The 18,862-nt window shown below is 37.0% G+C and overlaps 2 protein-coding genes across 2 annotated transcripts; both read right to left on the bottom strand.

The window, feature by feature from the left end:
* Nucleotides 1–2,569: 2,569 nt before the first annotated feature.
* On the bottom strand, nt 2,570–16,208 carry LOC149051741 (polycystin-1-like protein 2). Its single transcript, XM_089214661.1, is given in 13 exon segments — nt 2,570–3,207; nt 3,210–4,340; nt 4,806–4,974; nt 8,180–9,436; nt 9,815–10,048; nt 10,374–11,108; nt 11,481–11,729; nt 11,997–12,182; nt 12,455–12,580; nt 13,273–13,431; nt 13,555–14,158; nt 14,583–15,000; nt 16,160–16,208. Coding segments are annotated over 13 exon segments (5,853 nt in total). The 3' UTR covers nt 2,570–2,671.
* Nucleotides 5,417–6,894, bottom strand: LOC149051742 (uncharacterized). The gene has a single exon (XM_089187166.1). It carries the CDS (start codon nt 6,886–6,888, stop codon nt 5,677–5,679), a length of 1,212 nt encoding a protein of 403 aa, XP_089043292.1. The 5' UTR covers nt 6,889–6,894; the 3' UTR covers nt 5,417–5,676.
* Nucleotides 16,209–18,862: the final 2,654 nt, after the last annotated feature.

Genomic DNA, 18,862 nt, shown 5'->3' with positions numbered 1-18,862 from the left:
TCTTTTTTTTTTTCCTGCGGACAAGACGTGCTGTGTGACGTAATTTGCTAATTCTGATCATTTATATAACTACACAGATGTTCTTATGGTAAACAAGAAGTGGGGCAAGAATTGCAAAAAATGGCTTTATTAAAGTTGTGTTACATAAAATTTGAACAAATTCCAGCATTTCCAGCGATAATCCGGATCTGATATGTTGGCTCGAAGATGGTCTTTACTGAATGAAATTAAATGAACTTCAAGTTGGTTTTCCACAAAAGTGAACCCAAAATTGTCCAAACATAAATTCTGTGCCAGTTGTGCCGACCAAAACTGTGCCAATTTGCCGACCAAAACAAAAGGATAATGTTATGAAAAAAGAATTCGCCTTTTCGTGCGACATTTTCTCAATGATATGAAAAAAAATATACTACTACTACTACTACTACTTCTACTTCTTCTTGGCGCTTGACTGTTTGTTTTTCTCTCGATGTTTTTGTAATCCCTTAATTCTTAAACGACTATGAATATATGAAAGTCATATATTTTAGATATTAAAGTCATATTCACCCCTTTATTCTTCTACTCTTTTGGGAAAGAAGGAAAATTAACTTCTATGTAGTTATAAAGTCATTAAATAAAAAAAAAAAGAACAGTCAGCGGAGTACAGCAGTGCATGCATGAAGTAAAACGAGTGACTCTGGCAGGGCACTGCTCAGAATGATCCTAAATGATTGAGCCATTTTTAGCGGTTTCTTCTCTTTACAGGGCCCCATCTAAGAGTCAGTTAGCGCAAAGTAATTCACCAAATCACAGGTAACTCGCTTGTTAAGCACCGCTATTTATAGCCCCCTACTGCCGCATTTCGCACCAAAAAAAAAAAAGGGCCGTCTTATCGCAGATTAAACTTAAATAAACTTAAATAAATTAGTGTCCTTAAACTTGGTCTTAAATTAGTGCGATATGGTTGACTCTATCGCACCTTGGAATTTACTTCACGCACCTAACCGTTTGATTGACAGCAGCTGAAGTCTGCTAGTGACTCAAGTATTCCCAAAGCTAAATCTGTTGACCAGTCACAGCTGCCTAGATCTAGACATACCATTGATATTGCGCTCGATGATAAACTGGGCACTGTAAGTACATGTCGCGAAAGACAATAGCATGCTGCGCGATGCAAGGCCACCAAAAGTTGAAATGCCCTTTAAGTTTTATGTAACTTTTATAGCTTTTTCCTTTGCGAAAGTTTTTGAACTAGTGAAATTATTCAACTCTGTACTGAAAGTAATATGTAGCCAAAATGATCAGAAGTGGAATAACATGCCGAATAAACAAGGTTTAGTTGGTATTACGCGTACCTGACAACCGAGACCGTGCTCGCAAAAGCTAATTGAGGAAAATGTGACTGAGAAGCTATCACTTCCCCAAGAAGCGCCATTTAGCTTACCACGGACGTGAAGGGTCTTGCCATGGTGGCGGCTTACAGTGTTTAAGCCCTTTGTTGACTTTAATGAAATCAATAAAGTTTTCGAGGACGCGTGAAATGCTTCTTATCGGGATCAGTCATTATGTATCGCTTGGGAGGGTGGAGGGGTATCAGGGTTGGTTCCCATAGTTAAAGGGGGAACGGAAGGGGGGGGAGGGATCGGGCGTCACCAACAAAGTACAAAGGGAGGACTGGAGAATGTCAGATAAGCCGTTGCGCAATTTGTCAACGCAAAACGATTATGTGGCTAGTCGCATTCAAGTCCATCTGCATCGTACCCAAATAAAAAATATAATAATAATAATAATAATAATAATAATAATAATAAAAGATCGAAAAATGCGCGAAACCAAACCCATTCTACCATTATAACATTATCCCAGTGTCCTTTTCATGGGAACTTGGACAAGCACGAGGGAGGGGGAGGGGGTGAGGGTGTAAGGGTGGGAGGGTGGGAGGGAGTAGAGTGAGTGATTACGCTCAAGACCAGCAAAATTGGAATCCTCTATACATATATACATAACTTTATTTCCGTTCGAATTTCAGAGTAGCATGGTGGTTCTCGTTTCTCCAAACAAAGAAACTGTCTAAGTGAGTAAATAAGTAAGTCTGATTCATTGAAATTACTAATTCAATTTCGTAATTAAATTACAATAAATAAACCCAATCAAATATATCAAAAAAGATAAGTAAAGTTACTTGTTGCTTAACAATAAAATGATCAATAGTATTCACAACAAGTATAACGAAAGTCTTAAATACAAATATCATTTTCAAAATCTTTCAAATCATCGAGGCTCGAGTATATTCGTCTACATCGTTACATCTTTTTGCAACAAAATATTACAGGGGGAATATATAACAAAACAATACTTAACTTTCCTAGTGTTACTCTGTCTTCAATGATATGAAGGAGTTTATATGTTTTGGTGTTGAATACAAACCATATTTATATACAACCAATAGGCTCCAAAGAAAGTTTAAAAACAGGTTCTTCCTCTGAGATCAGCTATAAAAAAAAAAAAAAATGCGAAAAAAATGACTCTTTGAGTTTTTTTCCTTTTTCTGGTTATTCGCCACAATACTACGACACGCTGGAGAGTTCCTGCTATTTCTTTGCGTGTGCGGGGGGATTTATTCTTAACTATCTGGTTTTTTTTAAATTGATTTTCTATGAAGTGTTTTACTTCCTTTCACCTTTCCTTTTTACTCTCTCTCAGCCTTGTAGATGTGAGCCTCTGCTGTTTTTAATAAATAATCAAATTCTTCCTCTTCCGTTGTGAACCCTGAAACAATACTCTCCAGCCGCTGTAACAGGTCATATTGTCTCCTACGCAATTTACGGAGGGAAGACTCGACGACATCCTCTTGAAATCTTACTTTCTTTTTTTCTCTACGTTTGCTGCCGTCGTCATTGCTTTCACCTTTCAAAGATTTCAACATGCTGCTTATCTTGTCGAACAATGCCCGTCTCCTTGTACTGCATTGCTGTTTATCTATTGTTTCTCTGGATCTTTTCTTCCTCCAAGCTATGATAGCTTGACTTATTAAATCAAAGTTAAGATTGGAATTGTTCGTGGGGTCAAGGCCAATGTTTCCAGATTCTTTGTCCTTCACTTCTGCTGACGTTTTAGAGGTTCTCGACTGTTTCAACTTGTTACTGATTGCATCGAAAAATTCTTTTCTTTCTTTTGAACTCGAGCAACGGTTCTCATCGATAAGATCATACAGCTCACTTCTTTCACATTTTTCTTAGCATCCAAAAGAGCATCGTTGATTATGCCGATAAAGATGTTCATACAGAGAATAGTGAGCGTGAAGAGAATTAAGAAGGCGAATATTTTGGCGTATATGGTATTAGCCTGTGCTAATTCATTGATTGGTCTAGCTTTCACTCGACCAAGAGTTAGCTCGAGTTGAAAATAGGCTCCTTTTAGCACCGAAGAGTAGCGCTCAGATACACAGCCAAACATCAAGACACCGAAGTGCAAAAATGCCACAAAGAAAATGAATAAAACGATGCTAAAGGATGACAAAGATCGTGCAGATATCTTCAATGTTGTGGAGAATAGAGCAACATAGTTGTTGAAGCGAATGATTCGCAATAGCTTGGTGGTGACGACGAAAGTGAGAATACCCAGTACGACATTTTCTACTTCTTGGCAAGTGATAGCTTCTTGGAAACTTAGATTTGCATAAATGTTTTTATGCAGTTTTCCCATGGTTGAAATGGCTTTACTTTGTCGTATTATGTACATCACCACAGCAATCAGAGAAAAAAGAATCTGGAATACCTCGACCCAATTCCAGATAGACTTGAAATATCGAGAACGATGATTGTAAAGTCTGAAAATTTCCCTTCCAAAATACAAAAAAACGAATACAATGTACAGAAGCAAGGAAATCAAATAAAACTGATGTGAGGGCGTGTCCGTAGAATCAAGTGAAAGAACATGAGTTTGCATGGAGGCTGCTTTCAGTCCAGATGCATCAGCTTCATAGAAGTATGTGGCAACCCCTAAAATATTCACCGACGGATTATATGTGGAAAACTCTGCCAGGACAACTCTGGTTTGCCTGTCAAGCCAACCGTTGTTTTGTAAATTTGTTACTGCGCTGAACCCCGTAAGGTTATCATACCCGAGGTCTGCTACAAATCCTCCTCCATCATAAAAGGAGAACTGTCCCCACCTGGGTCTAGTGTCGGTTTCCTCGGCATGTTGATATCGCCATGGCTTCGGGCAAAGTTGTAGTAACTCGTCATTCCTCACAGTACTGTCGACAGGCCTCCAGCCTGGTTTGTTGTAGGCGGTCTTGTCTTCGTTCTTTGTCGAGTATCCCTTGAAACACATATAGTTTAGGACTTTACATTTCGCTGAAAGTTGGAACAAAGGATCATAATCAGGAAGTTTGTTTTGGTATTCATTTCACTCAGCGGTTTGTCACATTTCGCACTTTTTTAACAAATATGGACACCTCTGTTATAGAGAATTAAAGTTGTTTTAGAAGCCTCAAAGTAGCATTTGCTTGCAGAGGAAAGGAGAGCCGTCGTCAAAACCTAAATTTAATTACCGTTCATAAAAAAAACGCAGCTACCTAAACACTCGTCTCGATAATTGTTAGAATGGTCAGGAGTCGAGGAAATTGTTACCGGTGCATGTTAAAAATTTTTGTCTTCAAGAATTTCAAAAAACTTATTGTTTAGCTCAATATTTAGGTTTGATCGCTTCTCTGTCAGACTAAATTATATATGTATAACCATACAATAAAAAATGACGTGTGTGGGTAAATAGCCTTTTCACTGAAATGCAAAAAGTAATAAAAATGGAACAAAACTTACTCGCTTTCACTCTGAGTTGCCTTACTCGAGCCATTCCGACGAGAAGAGATTGTTTATTAACAATATAAATTGTTTGCTCATCCCTTTGATCGTTGTACCATCTGCCGGAAAACACTCCTGGGATGAAAACACGCTGTAACCAGCTCCAGTACATTGTATTGTTTGTCACCTGAATTAATACAAGATCATTGGGTCAAATAAATAAAATAAAACTCAAAAAAAAAATATGTATATACATATATATATATACATATACATATAAATATTATGAGGGGAAAAAAGGACGTAACTACGTTTCCCGACAAGCCTGTTTCGTGAATCGCTTCACTCTTCAGGGGTTTAATTAAACCCCTGAAGAGTGAAGCGATTCACGAAACAGGCTTGTCGGGAAACGTAGTTACGTCCTTTTTTCCCCTCATAATATTTATTCTGCTCTGCTTCAACGTATTGAGCACTGTTCCACGCGAAAATCGACTCGCAAACTTCCTACATATACATATATATATATATATATATATATATATATATACATATACATATATATATATATATATATATATATATATATATATATATATATATAGATATAATTTGCACAATGGAGAATGTGCTTCCGTTTTCAACGCTTTATTAAAGACCCGACGCGTTTCGGCATTTGCCTTCCTCAGGGGCCTTAACATGCAATTGTTACAGAGTCGTAATTGGTTAATTGTGTGACGTAGTACAGTGCATGTTGCTTAATTAAATGCTGAGTAAAATCTCTCGTAAACAATTAGTGTTTCTAATTGGTAAACAGTTTTAAAACCTTTATAACGTATGTTATAAACAATTTATGTACCTAAAACTTTATAAAGGTTTTCGCGTAAAAGCTTTATCCAGTTCTTTTGTTTAGTCCATATGGCTGAAAGGAGTTTAATGTTCTTTGCCAAAAAATCTCTCTTTCTCTAAGAACTTCTTTCTTTTTGTCAGTCTCTAAATGATCTTTTCGGATTTGCTCTATAATGGTTATGGTAACATTATTGTTAAAGTCGTGAGTTCGTTTGTTATGTAAAAAGTGTTCCGTGAGTTCGCAGCTACTCACTCCCTTTTTAATATGGTTTCTGTGATTGTTTAACCGTAGGTTAAATGCAGTTTCGCTTTTACCAATGTATTGAAGTTTGCAAATGTTGCACTCGATTATGTAAATGATCCATGACGATTGGCAGTCCACTGTATGAAATATGGTATAGGTCTTGTTGTTATTGGGACTGGTGAAAGTTGTGGTCTGGTTGATCTTTTTACACCAACTACACTTCGTTCTTTCACATGCTCTACATCCCTTTGGTATCAAATTCTGAGGTGTTTCATTTACAAATCTTGAACGAACAAGTCTGTCTCGTAGACTTTTCGGTCGTCGGTAAGCTACTAAAGGTGGCTTGTTGAAGATGAGTGATAATCTTTCTTTTGATTTGAGAAAGTTCCAATTTCGTTTAGCAATTTCTGCAATAAATGTGGTATGGGGGTTGAATGTAGTAACCAGAGGAATTCGATCTGTTGGTTCACGTTCTTTGGTCTGTAAACATTCCTCTTGAGTCAATGTTAGCACTTTCTGCATTTCGTGGAGAACTTTGCGTTGTGCATAACCACACGCTACAAAGAAATCCGAATATTCCAGGATTCGTTTCTTCAATGTGTCTGTTGAAGAGCATATTCGCCTCAACCTCAAGGCTTGACTGTATGGGATGCTCCGTTTCAGATGAGGTGGATGTGCTGATGTCCAATGGAGGTATGGATGAGTATCAGTTGGTTTCTGATAAACATCTGTACTGATGTTGCCTTGATTGTCCTTTAGAACGGTCGTATCAAGGAAATTCACTGAATGTGCAGAGATTTCGTGTGTAAACTTGATTGAGGGTGCTACACTGTTAAGGTAATTTATGAAATTAATCAAAGAGTCTTTATCACTTTTCCAGATAAGGAATATATTATCTATAAAGCGTACCCAGAGTATGATATGGTCCATCCACTCTGTTTGGTACACGAATCTTTCTTCAAGTCTACCCATGTATACGTTTGCAAAGTTGGGAGCGACTCTGGTTCCCATGGCTGTTCCTTTGATTTGAATGTAGTGCTCATTGCCAAAGGTAAAGTTGTTAAGCTTAAGAACCTTCTCGAGGAGACACGATAATGTCATCGGTGATGGCTTGTTCTGGTTCGTTTTGCCTAGCTCTTCCTCCACAATAGTGAGTCCTTCGTCTGTGTCTATATTCGTATATAGGCTTGATACGTCCAGAGTTGCTAAGTAACACTTTTCGGGTAACCTGCCCAAACTCCGTATTCGCTTAATGAAGTGTGTGGTATCTTGTACGTATGACGGTAGCTTTTCTGCTATAGGTCTCAAAAATTCGTCCACATAAGCTGATAGCTTCTCCGTGTGGCTGTTCACGGAGGATACTACTGGTCTACCTGGATTGTTAACTTTGTGTATTTTGGGGAGCATATAGAATATAGGAGTCCTTGATTGTGCTGGTCTTAAGAGTTTAGCTACTTCTTCTTCTAATTCTCCGTCGTCCATAAGTGTATCTAAGCACTGGTTTATGAGCTGTTCGTGTTCAAGAGTGAGATCTCTTCCTACTCTCTTGTAATATTCTTCATTGTCCAGTTGGCGTTTAGCCTCCTTTACATAGTCCTTTGCATTCATGATGACCGTAGCTCCGCCTTTATCTGCGGGCTTGATAAATATATATATATATATATATATATATATATATATATATATATATATATATATAAGTGAATTGTCATATATATATATATATATATATATAAGTGAATTGTCATCATTTAACCAACGTAACGAAGTCGTGTCTTCATGCCGTCACAGCTGAACAAAGCATCTTAAGTTACCGCCACATTTATTACGTAAATTTTATAGTATATCTACGATGGTTACAAATATTCGTTCCATTAAAGCGAGTTACTATTTATGGGCGTGCCTTAGACTATTATTCTCACTTGCTTATTTTCATTGCACCCGTCCCCTCAAAAATTATGTTTGCCGCTTTCTGGTTTTCTCCTATGGCAGAATTGAATGCCAATCTCTTCATGGGATTATATATCTATCGCTTGGAATTTCTTTCCATAATTATATTTCCTAAATTTGGGTCTCGCGCACTAACATATCTCTTGTACGCTGTTTCTAAAGGGATATTCCTCTTCAAAATATCCATTACAAGAGAAGAAAATGCCCTAGTCATTTCTTGAAGAGACCGGTAGAGTAAAATGTTCCTTCATATATTTGATTTTGAATCTCCATGGAAACAAAAAATCATAAGATAAATTAAACACGCGAATTTCAGCAATGAATTTATCATAATCAAATAATGTTTACTCACTTTGCAAAAGTTTGGTAGTCCATCTCGGATTGATTTCGTCATCAAGTACCGATGGTCATTTCTGTTTCCATAGCATACTGCCATAAGCAAGAAAACGAAGACCAAGTATAAACCCAACTCTGTGAAATAACGTGTCAGGTTCTGTTTCTTAGCTTGTCGTCTTCTCATCTCTTCCACCTCTGATAATTGCAGTGCCCAAAAATGTTTCTTAAAGTACCCAGATTTAACTTGCTGAGGGCTTTCGCAGGCGTGTACTTTTGATCTCTTCGCCTTTATCTTTAAAATGGCTGCGAATGTTAAAGCTGTGAAGAACACCTTTACTGGTTCCTTGATTGTTACATCCTGCGCGAATGAGATAAGCATCGAAGACAGCCACTGCTCACTGACACTCTTTTCCCAAACTAGACTGTAGAAAATTGAAAACGCAGCTGAAACAGTACAAGAAAAAAACAACAAACACCAAGCGATACCAGAGATCAGAGTACCTTTAAGACAATAGTCATTGCTCGTGGAAGACTTTCCAGCTCCTTTCTGAAACAGAAACACTGTAAAAATGTTTATGGGTGTCACAACAAGTGCGCTTTCGATTCCAGTTACCACTTGTCTCCACGACATTTTCAGCGGTCCGACTTGGATAGGCTGTTCATATTTGCCCTCTAACTTGTAGAACATCGCGTTAGCAAACATAGATGTCAAAAGCACTGAGAGGCAGCAAGACAGCCGCTGTACTCTTGTAAAGCGGCTTTTTCTCAGCTTGGCTGCTACTGAAATCCAAATATGCGACTCCGCAAGGCCTCTTCGCCAACGTCTTGCAACTTCATTGCCAAAATCCAAATTATTTGAGGTCTGGTCGATTACTCGCTCGATGCGCCCATCTCCGCGCTCAAGAGCAAACCACTTATTAACCATGAATTTCCACGACTGCTTAGATTGTACGTCCCGAATCAGGATTTCTTCTAGGTACCACGAGGGACTATCTCCAAAATTATCATGTCCAATCTGCACTCCTTGAATCGCACCAAGTGATTTGATAACATAAAGTACAAAAACATCTGAATTACCTCGTGAGAATAACGTATTCACTGCACCAGGTTCTTCTTGGCTAAGCTGAAGAATGCCACTCTTTCCATCAGAACCGTAAATCTCCAAAGCAAGATGAGCAGTCGTGCCTGAGTTTTTCCAAGCCCCTGAAGTAATCACTATATTATATTCAAAGGTGCAGCTTGAAGATGATGGAAGTTGGATCGGTAATTCCCTCTAAAAAAAACATGATAAAGCTGATTTATATTCTTAATTCTTTTTTTTTGTTCCATTCCAAAAAAATAAAAGACTGTCACTTCATTTTTTAAAGCCTTTTTTTTTCCTTAACACTTTAACTCCCAGGGGTGATCAACATGCAACTTCTCCCAAAAATATCCGTACATTATCTACGTAACAGGTCATGAGAATACTCAAAATTATCAGGTAGATTTTGTTATCTTGATCAATTATCAAATTGTCATGACTTATTTGCAAAAAAATTGTATAGCAACCGGAGGGAGATTTAACAGCAAGATCATGGGAGTGAAGTGGTTAAACTGGAGAGCATGCTCCGTTAAAACAACAATCCTAAGCAAAATCTGACTCTACACTAACATTTTTCGCGTCTTCCTCGTCGAATTTCCTTACGATAATAATCACAGTCACATAACATAATAGAATCACCGCAATAACCACAATAACTGCGATATTTCCAGTTTCTGATAACTGTTGGAACTCGACTAAAACCTTGTCGAAGTCAATGGGATTCGGTTCAACTAAGAGACTTCCCCCAAATGATGTCAAGTGGCTACAGCTACAGTTTAAAAATCCATCTGATTCTGCTAAAACCTGAAATTATAAAGGCAAGGAAGATCTTAATGATAAAAATTATCATTTTGGCTGTCACCATAAATCACACCGCATCTTTTTTTGTTTTAAGGCGCTTCTATACCACGGCTGGCTATCAAATCGATTCGACTTTTGTCTGAAAATGTTCTCTAATCAAAGATTAGCCTGAATTCAATGATAAGCTTAATGAGTGAAGATTATTGCAGTACCACAGCACTTTTACAAACATTACTCAGGAAAGCTCAAATTATCTGAATTGTGTTAAATACGATGCCAAATTAGATAAAAAGATTGCGCTGAAAACCTTTATTTAATTTTCACCTACTCGGCAACCAGATGATATCCACTTGTCAAGTGTTTCTGACCAGTAAACGCAACTACCCAAGGTCACCTTTAGAGTGTAGTTCTGGTCTGTTGTGGAATCATAAACTGGCATCACAGGGACATTTTCACCCTGGGGTGGGGTGGGTGGTGGATCTTTGACTTCGACGCAGGAGCGCTTCCTTCGCCTTCCACCAAGACAAGATCTCTTCTCCCTTGTGTGAGATAAGTTCACTGTGGCATTATAATTTTTTAAGCCGAGTAAGTATTTCCCAGGACGCTCAGCCAGAACTTGTATTGGCGCATGTGGATTCAAGAAGGAGACCGTTTGTCCGTCCCTTTTGTCATGTGTGCCTATCATCCAAACACACTTTTCGTCATGAGAGATAGTAGCATTGAGGTCGTAGTTTTGAGTTGTCGGCCGCTGACCAAAACGCATATAGACAAACAGATGTACGGTTGGATCTTGAGGTTTGATTTCCAGCATCAGCAGGGTGTTTTCATACTTGACGTTTATTTCGTGGAAACGTAGATCATTGTTCTTTGTGAAATACCATGACTTTTCTGAAGCAGAGATTTTCTGAAGTTTTAAAGGCGTAACGATAACAATGTCTTCCGTGAGATTTGATACTTTAATAAGCTCGCTGTCATTGTTTTTCAACTGCAGGGTTACAACATCAGAGCCAACTCGTTCCTTGGTGCCGTCCCAAGTGTAAGGGTTGAAAGAAAATGAGAGCATCTAAAAGAGAAATAATTAAGAATTTTGCTTGTTTGTTTTTGTGGACTGCTATAATTGAACACGTAAACAGGGTACTCCGTCTTACTCTTAATCAGAAGTTATCATAAGCTGGGTTCAAATAAAACTGAAATTATATTTAGAAAACAACGAAGAATATATAACATTCATGTGGTCACTTCGGTCACATGATTCGATTCTCTTTTGCTGCCCAAGTGCCAGAGTTGAACACGTCAAAGGCAAAGCAAGAAATATGATTGCTGGAGGTAATAAGCAACCTGTAAGGTGTCTAATGTGTGATTTTAACTTGACTGGTGTCGGTATCTGCTGAAAAAAACTTGGATTGAAATTTGCCTGAAGGACAGGAATACTTACCTGAACATCTACAAAGCTTGTTTTGTTTACTCCAGCGAGTAACAATTGGCTCTTGGACGGTAAGATAAACCGACCTTTTCCTGCTCTTACTTCCAGTCCTGAAAGTCTTTGGAGGCTACATCTTCCGAGTGTCATGGATAGCTGTCCTGCAGTGAATGGTATCGTTTTTTCATCAGGTAATGTCAATGCCAACAATGAGTCTGCAACTTTCTCGAGGGCCTTCATTGAAATCTTCACTAATAGTTCACCCTGTAGAAATTGCATAAATAAACATATAATAAATTATAAGTAAATTATGGATTTTCGAAAGCTTAAAGCAAACATACATACAAACAAACCATAAAAGGTTCAAAGTCTGAATGAAGAAGGGAGTAACGGTTAAGTTAACTGCAATTTGCAATGGACTATTTGCCAATGAATAAAGTCTAATAATTATGCTTGCACGTATAATTACGTTTTTAAGGGTCTGTTTAATTCGTAGACTCTTGGACTTCACCTAAATGTACGTTAAAGTACCTGTTGTTGAAAACTTGACTTGGAGTCTTCTGATGCAGTCACTGCTGCTGCCTTCAACACGGTATTAAGACATGAAGCCAAGTTTTCTGCCGATTGCCTTGTCAGTGATATGTCTGCTACGTCTCGTTTCTGGGCGATAGACCATAGGAGTGACGTCACTGAACTGATAGCAGATAAGGAGAAATTCTGTGGAGTGCAAATAAATATAAATGAAGCTACATATGCTTAATTTCAGATTTCTTTCCATTGACCTTTGTAGAAATAATTTATGGCGAATTATTTAGAGTAAGTACAAAATTATAGATTGCTTGATTTGATAACACAATAGTTGCTTGTTTGTTTCCGTTTTCTTCTCCTTTGCTGTTGTTTCTATAGCCTTTCTTGCTAAATAGTATCATGGTATAAAAACTTGGCGTAACAACCAAGGCTCTTCCAGCCCCAATCAGTACTTCACTTACCAGAGACTGGTGGGGCACTTCCTCCAGAGCCTGAAGAGCAGAACCGATAACCGAAGATTTTTGGAGGAGGTCTGAGACTGTTTTTGCTTCCAAGGGCGAAATGTTTTCAAGGATGTAGTTCATAACCTTGAACAACGATAAAGCTTAATGTTATTTAAGCCAGTAGAGAAATAGGCAAACAGACTGTGTCTCTCATATTAGGCTCGTTCCAAAGATGATACATCTAAAGGCATACTTAGACTCAACGTATCAGGTTCCCCAATGATATTGCTAGTTAAAACCCATCAAAATGATAAATTTGCAAGCGCATGATTGATTCGCATGCATCAAAACACCAAAAATGTCCAACCTGAAATAATGGATTGTCCGGTGATTTCCGCCCTTGAAATAAAATTTGAAGCCTCATTTTCAAGACGTTGTAAGTCTTCGTTTGAGATTTAATTCAAGGCTCTAGAGCGTTTTTTACTCGTCACAACGGAAGACGGAATTGTTTGCTCACACAATCAACCCGCGAGAATAATGAAGAGTGAATATCTAACATGGTAGCCACGACTCTTGCGTAGCAACGATATTTAACACACAAGCCTCCATTTTTCTCAAAACTATGTTCATATATTTAGTGTATTATATTTGTCTGTTCTTCGAAAGTTGATTTATTATTATTATTATCATTATTATTATATATTTTAATACAAATTCTTTATTATCTTCTTTTTTTTGCATGTTTGGCTCTCGGTAAACTCTTTACTTTTCGGGTACGATCATAATGAACTAGTTTTGTTTCACTTTTTAAGTAACAAGTTGCGTTTTAAATGTACCTTGTATCTCTCCTGAAAACCCATTGAGGTTTCTTGTAAAACTGATAGCAGGAAAGAGTTTGCTATTAGCGCTGCTTCTGTCAGGTTTCCGATCTCGATGAATTTCTGAAATGTACTGTTCTTTGCCATTAGAAGGTTTGTGTTCTGAGATGGCTTGATCTGCAAAAGTCAAAAGCAGGTATCTATAACTGTAACTAATTTATTACTAATAGGGACCAAAAGAAATTAACATATTCTCACATCCTTTCATGCTAGACATTAAATTAATGGTTAGCGACTTACCTGAACTGTCAAAGAGATTGGGGAAGTAGAAATTCCGAAATTGTCAGTCACAGTAGCGCTAACTTTGACAGTAAAATTATCTGTATTGTTCCCAGGCGGTATCCAAGAGGTACTTATGTTGTTGTTAACGCCACGATATAATACATTGTACAGACCATTCTCTAGCCTGTACTGAAACAGGTAGGACAGAGGGGTGTTGTCACTTTCCCAGTTGCTACAGCTCAGATTGAAATCAGTCTTCAGTGAGATGCCGCTTGGCGGAGAGATCGAGCAGTTTCCCCCTGTTAGAGGTATTGCTATAGAATAATCGTAAGCATTCATTCTCCTTAAAACGTCCGTAATTGTTATGAATAGTGCCAAGCGGTACTTATTTCCACTAGTAAGGGAACCTCCTTTGATAACAATGTCACTTGAATTCAGCGGTGTACTTGTGACGAGTCGTAAATTATGTTTTCTTTGCCAAGTAAAGGAGGTGTTTCGCTTGAACTGCTGGTAGAGCCTCCACTCATAGGATGATATTTTAGAGCACTGTAATCCGCGGCATTGTGACTTGATACTAAGTTTGACTAAGGGACTCACTTTAAGTTGACAGTTAAAGAAACATCTAAAATGAAGCAAAAAGATTATACAAACAGTCAATGAAGAAGGGGTTTTGAACTCCCGTTGTCTGATGAGATCATATAATTAAGAAGAACAGCTGTTGCAGTGGCTGCAATTTAACATTGATATGAACAACTGCTAATGAAGTAGCTGCAACAATACTAATAACCAAAACGACACTATAAACAATAACATTATCATTAACAGCAACAACAAAGTATATAGAACAAAGGAAACAGAAACAACAAAAGATAACAAAACTAGAAACAAAACAGGTAGAATTGGACAGCAAAAGCAACAGTAGCTAAAATAAAGATAAAGACCAAGGTCGAGAACAAATATAGGTATTAACAACGGCAACAAAAACAACAGTAAAAACAAACCAAGCAAACTTAATAACAACAGAAAAAACCAAGTAAATCCCTAACCTTTGATATATTTCTGGGGGGTCTCCTTCTATCAAATGGATAACTTGATAAACGGTGGAAATGCGAATATCCTTGGTCACTACCAGTTTAACTACATAGGTCTCATTAACAGAAAAAGCTTCGTCGTTTAAGGAAACTAGTTCGCCAGATGCATTTCCATTATAATAAATGGCCGACTGGTTTACTGCTGTGAAGAAATCTTCCTCCGCCTTCGCCTCCGCTTGTTTACCGAAGTGATTTCCTGTGACTTTGCCATAATGCCAGGTGAATTTCATTCCTGATCGGTTGCCATGTGCAACTTCCGGGTCATATGACAATGAGGCATTTAATGTGATGTTTTTCTGGAGTCCTCTTGTTACCTCTGCGCCCCCGGAAATGACCGCCACAAGGTCAAGTTTTCTTTTGCTAGACGTCTCATCTAAATAATGATAAAAATACAAATAATAATGATAATGATAATAATTAAAATAATAATAATAATAATAATTGTAAAAAAAATTATCAAAAATGCGATTTTCTCTGTTGATATCCGTTTAACCCTGTTTACAATTGTTCTTTTACATTGTTGACACTAAAGAGCTTTTGACCGATGCTTTTCACCAAATCCTCAATAAATGAGAAAAGAGAAAAAGAGAGAAAAGAGAAGAAGAGAAAAGTTTCAAGAGAAAAGTCACTTTCAACTCGTTTTTAAACCTGTTTTCTTTTAAATTCTACTCTTTCGACTACTCGCGTTTCATTATTGTTAAAAATTAACTTAAAAGGTTTTGAAAAGACTTGGGTAATTGCTAAAAAATTGGGCCAACTCAGTGCACTAATTCAGATTATACATTAGATGCACGTTCAGTTTTGCCTTCCAAGCCAGTAGATTTAGGGGATATTGTAATGAGGAAAGTGATTTTTTTAAGCCTGGAAACTATTATTGTGAAAAGCCATGATAGATTACTAGGTAATTCATTCTTGTAAACTAGTTTCAGGAAGGATAAAATACTTTATGACATGTATAGATTACTGGGATGCATAGGATGTGCAGAAGACTGGCTCGACTACCAGTCCCAATCCCTACACTTAATAGGGCATCAACAGGGTCAGCTTAAATTTATATGCTGTCATACAACCGCACAATTTCTTGTAATTACTAGTACAAAAAAATCTTTCAATAGATCTGTGATAGCTAATACCAGGAGATTCAAGTATATTGAAAGAATATAAAATTTGGTTGAAAAACTAGAATTCAGCTTAGTTTGGTTTAAAAAAACAAGATTAAAAAAAAAAAAAAAAAAAAAAAGAAGTATACTCATACAGGTGACTTTAATGAGAAACCTAAGCAAAAGATTCTCTGAATTTAACCCTTTCACTCCCAGAAGTGATTTACATGTAACTTCTCCCTGTAATATTCATACATTACCTGACAGACAGGTAAAGAGAATACTCAAACTTCTCAGACAGAAGTTATCTTGATCTAACATCAGATCCTCATTACTAACTTACAAAGAACTGTGTAGCAGCTAGAGGGGAGAATTGACGACTAGATCTTGGGAGTTGAAAGGTTAGCAGCTTTTTACAACACCTACATGTACCTGTACACATGCCTGTAAGGGCGTTAATGTTGATGACACTTTTACTCATGCAGATTTCCTATAAACCTGAAGTTTAGGCCTCATGTCTTGATTTCAAAACTGTGAAGCACTCTTCAAAAGGAGATTGAAAAATAACCTTCAAATTTCTGTTTAATATTCAGTTTAGGTTATTTTTAGGTAAAATTGAGTCAAATGTTCTTGGAACAACATGATTAAGACTTATGTATATAAAGAACTGTGATTTATAAGTGTTAGCCGCCTTAGAAGGATAACCTTCACATATGGGTTACACATTAATCCTTAAACCCCTAAGAGTGACTCGCCTCTAATTTCTCCCTGCAATATCACTCCTGAGTCACATATTAAGGTCAGGAGAATATAGGAAATGATCACCAACCAATTATATAAAAGAAGCTTTTGATTGTTAAACAAGTTTTTGTGAGCAACTTAGGAAACATATAGAGAACAGTATGGAGTATATGCATACAGATGCTAGGGTGTCAAGGGTTAATCCAGGTTTTGCACCCATAAGAGCAAAATCAACTTAATTTGCAAGAAAATAACAATGAGAATTGGTAGTGAATTACAGCCAGGGGTCCTCCATTAAATTCTAATCTTCCAGAGAGAGCTTTAAAAATAGCAATTTGCTCATGCACAAAAGAACTTCATTATATCTGCTGACAGTTTCCCAACTGGCTGCTTTTCAAGTTTTGAGAACATAGCTCCAATTTAATTAGTTTTATTAGTTTTTTAGATGAGGGGGGTTGGGGGCATGAAGTCAATGGTGTGAGGGTAAGCTTTCAAACAAATAAGGAGGTTATCATCTTTTCCTGGGTTCAGTGGAAAATGAGAGTGAATGAGACAATGCTAATGACTGTTATTTGTGCACATATCCAGGGAAAGATGAAAAGTGGGATATGGTTGGCACAACTTTCTTACTTTATGTCATGAACTCATCAAGCTTAGGCACAGATAATTTTGCCTTCTGTACAATGTGGATGTCAATTAATTCAATCTCCATGCATCAAAATATGAAAAAATTACTCATCCCTTTCACACCCTGACATCACTGTGTATATTCTCAATACTGTTCTCTATATATTTCCAAATTTTCTGAATAGGAGAATTTGTTAAGCAATCAAGACTTTCTTCAATTGTTGGTTATTTTCTTTATTCTATCGACCTTAATGTTTGATTCAGGGTGATACTGTAAGGAGAAATAGGATGCTAGTCACCCACAGGGGGTGAGGGGGATAATTTATGTACCCCTAAACATTAAAGGGAAGGAGGCAGGTCAAGTAAAACATGACTGAAAAGAAGAGGGTGCCCATTAATTTCAGTCTTAATGAACACTTTAACTCCCAGATCAAATTTGTCATTTTCCTTCCTATCAACCATACAATTATTAGAATGTTAGTTCAAAGAATTTAGTACTGGATCAACTAATTATCCCTAAATTGATATTTTTTCTTTATTCTCATCACTTGTTAGTTAATATATATAAGTTGATATTGATATTGTAAGGAGAAATTCTCTCTTGGTCACTCATGGGGATTAAAGGGTTAAAGGGGGATCCTTGGTTTTCCAGATTCTCTTCTTTTTAAACTCACTTATCTTGTGACCAATTGCTAATATCAAAGTTTCCTTTGTGGAATGGGTATCAGCATTTGTTGCATTTACTATTGAAATCTTGAGCCTGAGTATTTATTGCCATCCAAATTACATGTTACAATTTAGGAAATACTGTAAAATGAAATAATTGCACAATTCTTTACAAAGGTTACAGACTTAAGTATAACAACTTTTCAAGAAATACAGAATGTATGGCAAACAAGTAGTTATGATTATGATTGATATGAAATTAAAAGTTTAAAAGCTGAAAATATACATCACAATTATCAAACCTTCTGAATTCTAACAAAAACAGGGTCAATAGCTCTAAAGCTTCTCCTATACATCCATGTTTACAGGAAAGCATTAAATTTTGTCTTGGGGGTGGGAGGAGGGGTGCCACTGTACATAAAATTACAATTTTCAGTTCTCACTGTACAGGTAATGTAAAAGGAACATTCAAGTATAGAAACGGAAACTTCAATTTCCTATGTCAGCAAACTGTTATTATTAGAATTACAAGCCGATATGTATTTACCAGTTAAGTGCTCAAGTTTCCCCAAAAGTCACCTTTGTTACAATAGATTTCACTCCTTTTCAGGGCCATCTTCAACTGCACCATCCTGTTGCATGTGAAAACATAAAATGTTACTCTTATGATCAAATGAGGCAGTAAAATTTCAGATGCAATATTTTAAAAGCTGACCATCTGAGAAGAAGTCCTTTCTGGTAATTTTTTACATTGCAGGCTAACCCTTTACAACTGATTTGAGTATATTTGATCGAAAATATGAAAGGCAATGGAGGATTTTGGCTGGCACAATTCAAGTTTCCCTTCTGCATTCTGTGATCTTTTTTTCTTTCAAATGAGAAAGTTAAACTTTTTAATCTCTCTAGTTTACAGTCGAAAACTTAAAAACCTTTAAGTTATTTACGGATATTGGTGGCCGTAAAATTGCAAGATGTGAGTATAGCCGCAAACGCTAATCACACGTATTTCAAACTTTACTAGAACAAACTTGACACATTGTTGAATACGGTAACTGAAAATGACAAAATTACAAACACGCGAATGAGCATAAAATAACTTAC

The sequence above is a fragment of the Pocillopora damicornis genome, chromosome 1 (assembly GCF_964200805.1).
Source record: "Pocillopora damicornis chromosome 1, jaPocDami1.2, whole genome shotgun sequence".
Lineage (NCBI taxonomy): Eukaryota > Metazoa > Cnidaria > Anthozoa > Scleractinia > Pocilloporidae > Pocillopora > Pocillopora damicornis.
Note: the sequence above shows the minus strand (reverse complement) of the source record. Positions and strands in the feature narration are given on the sequence as shown.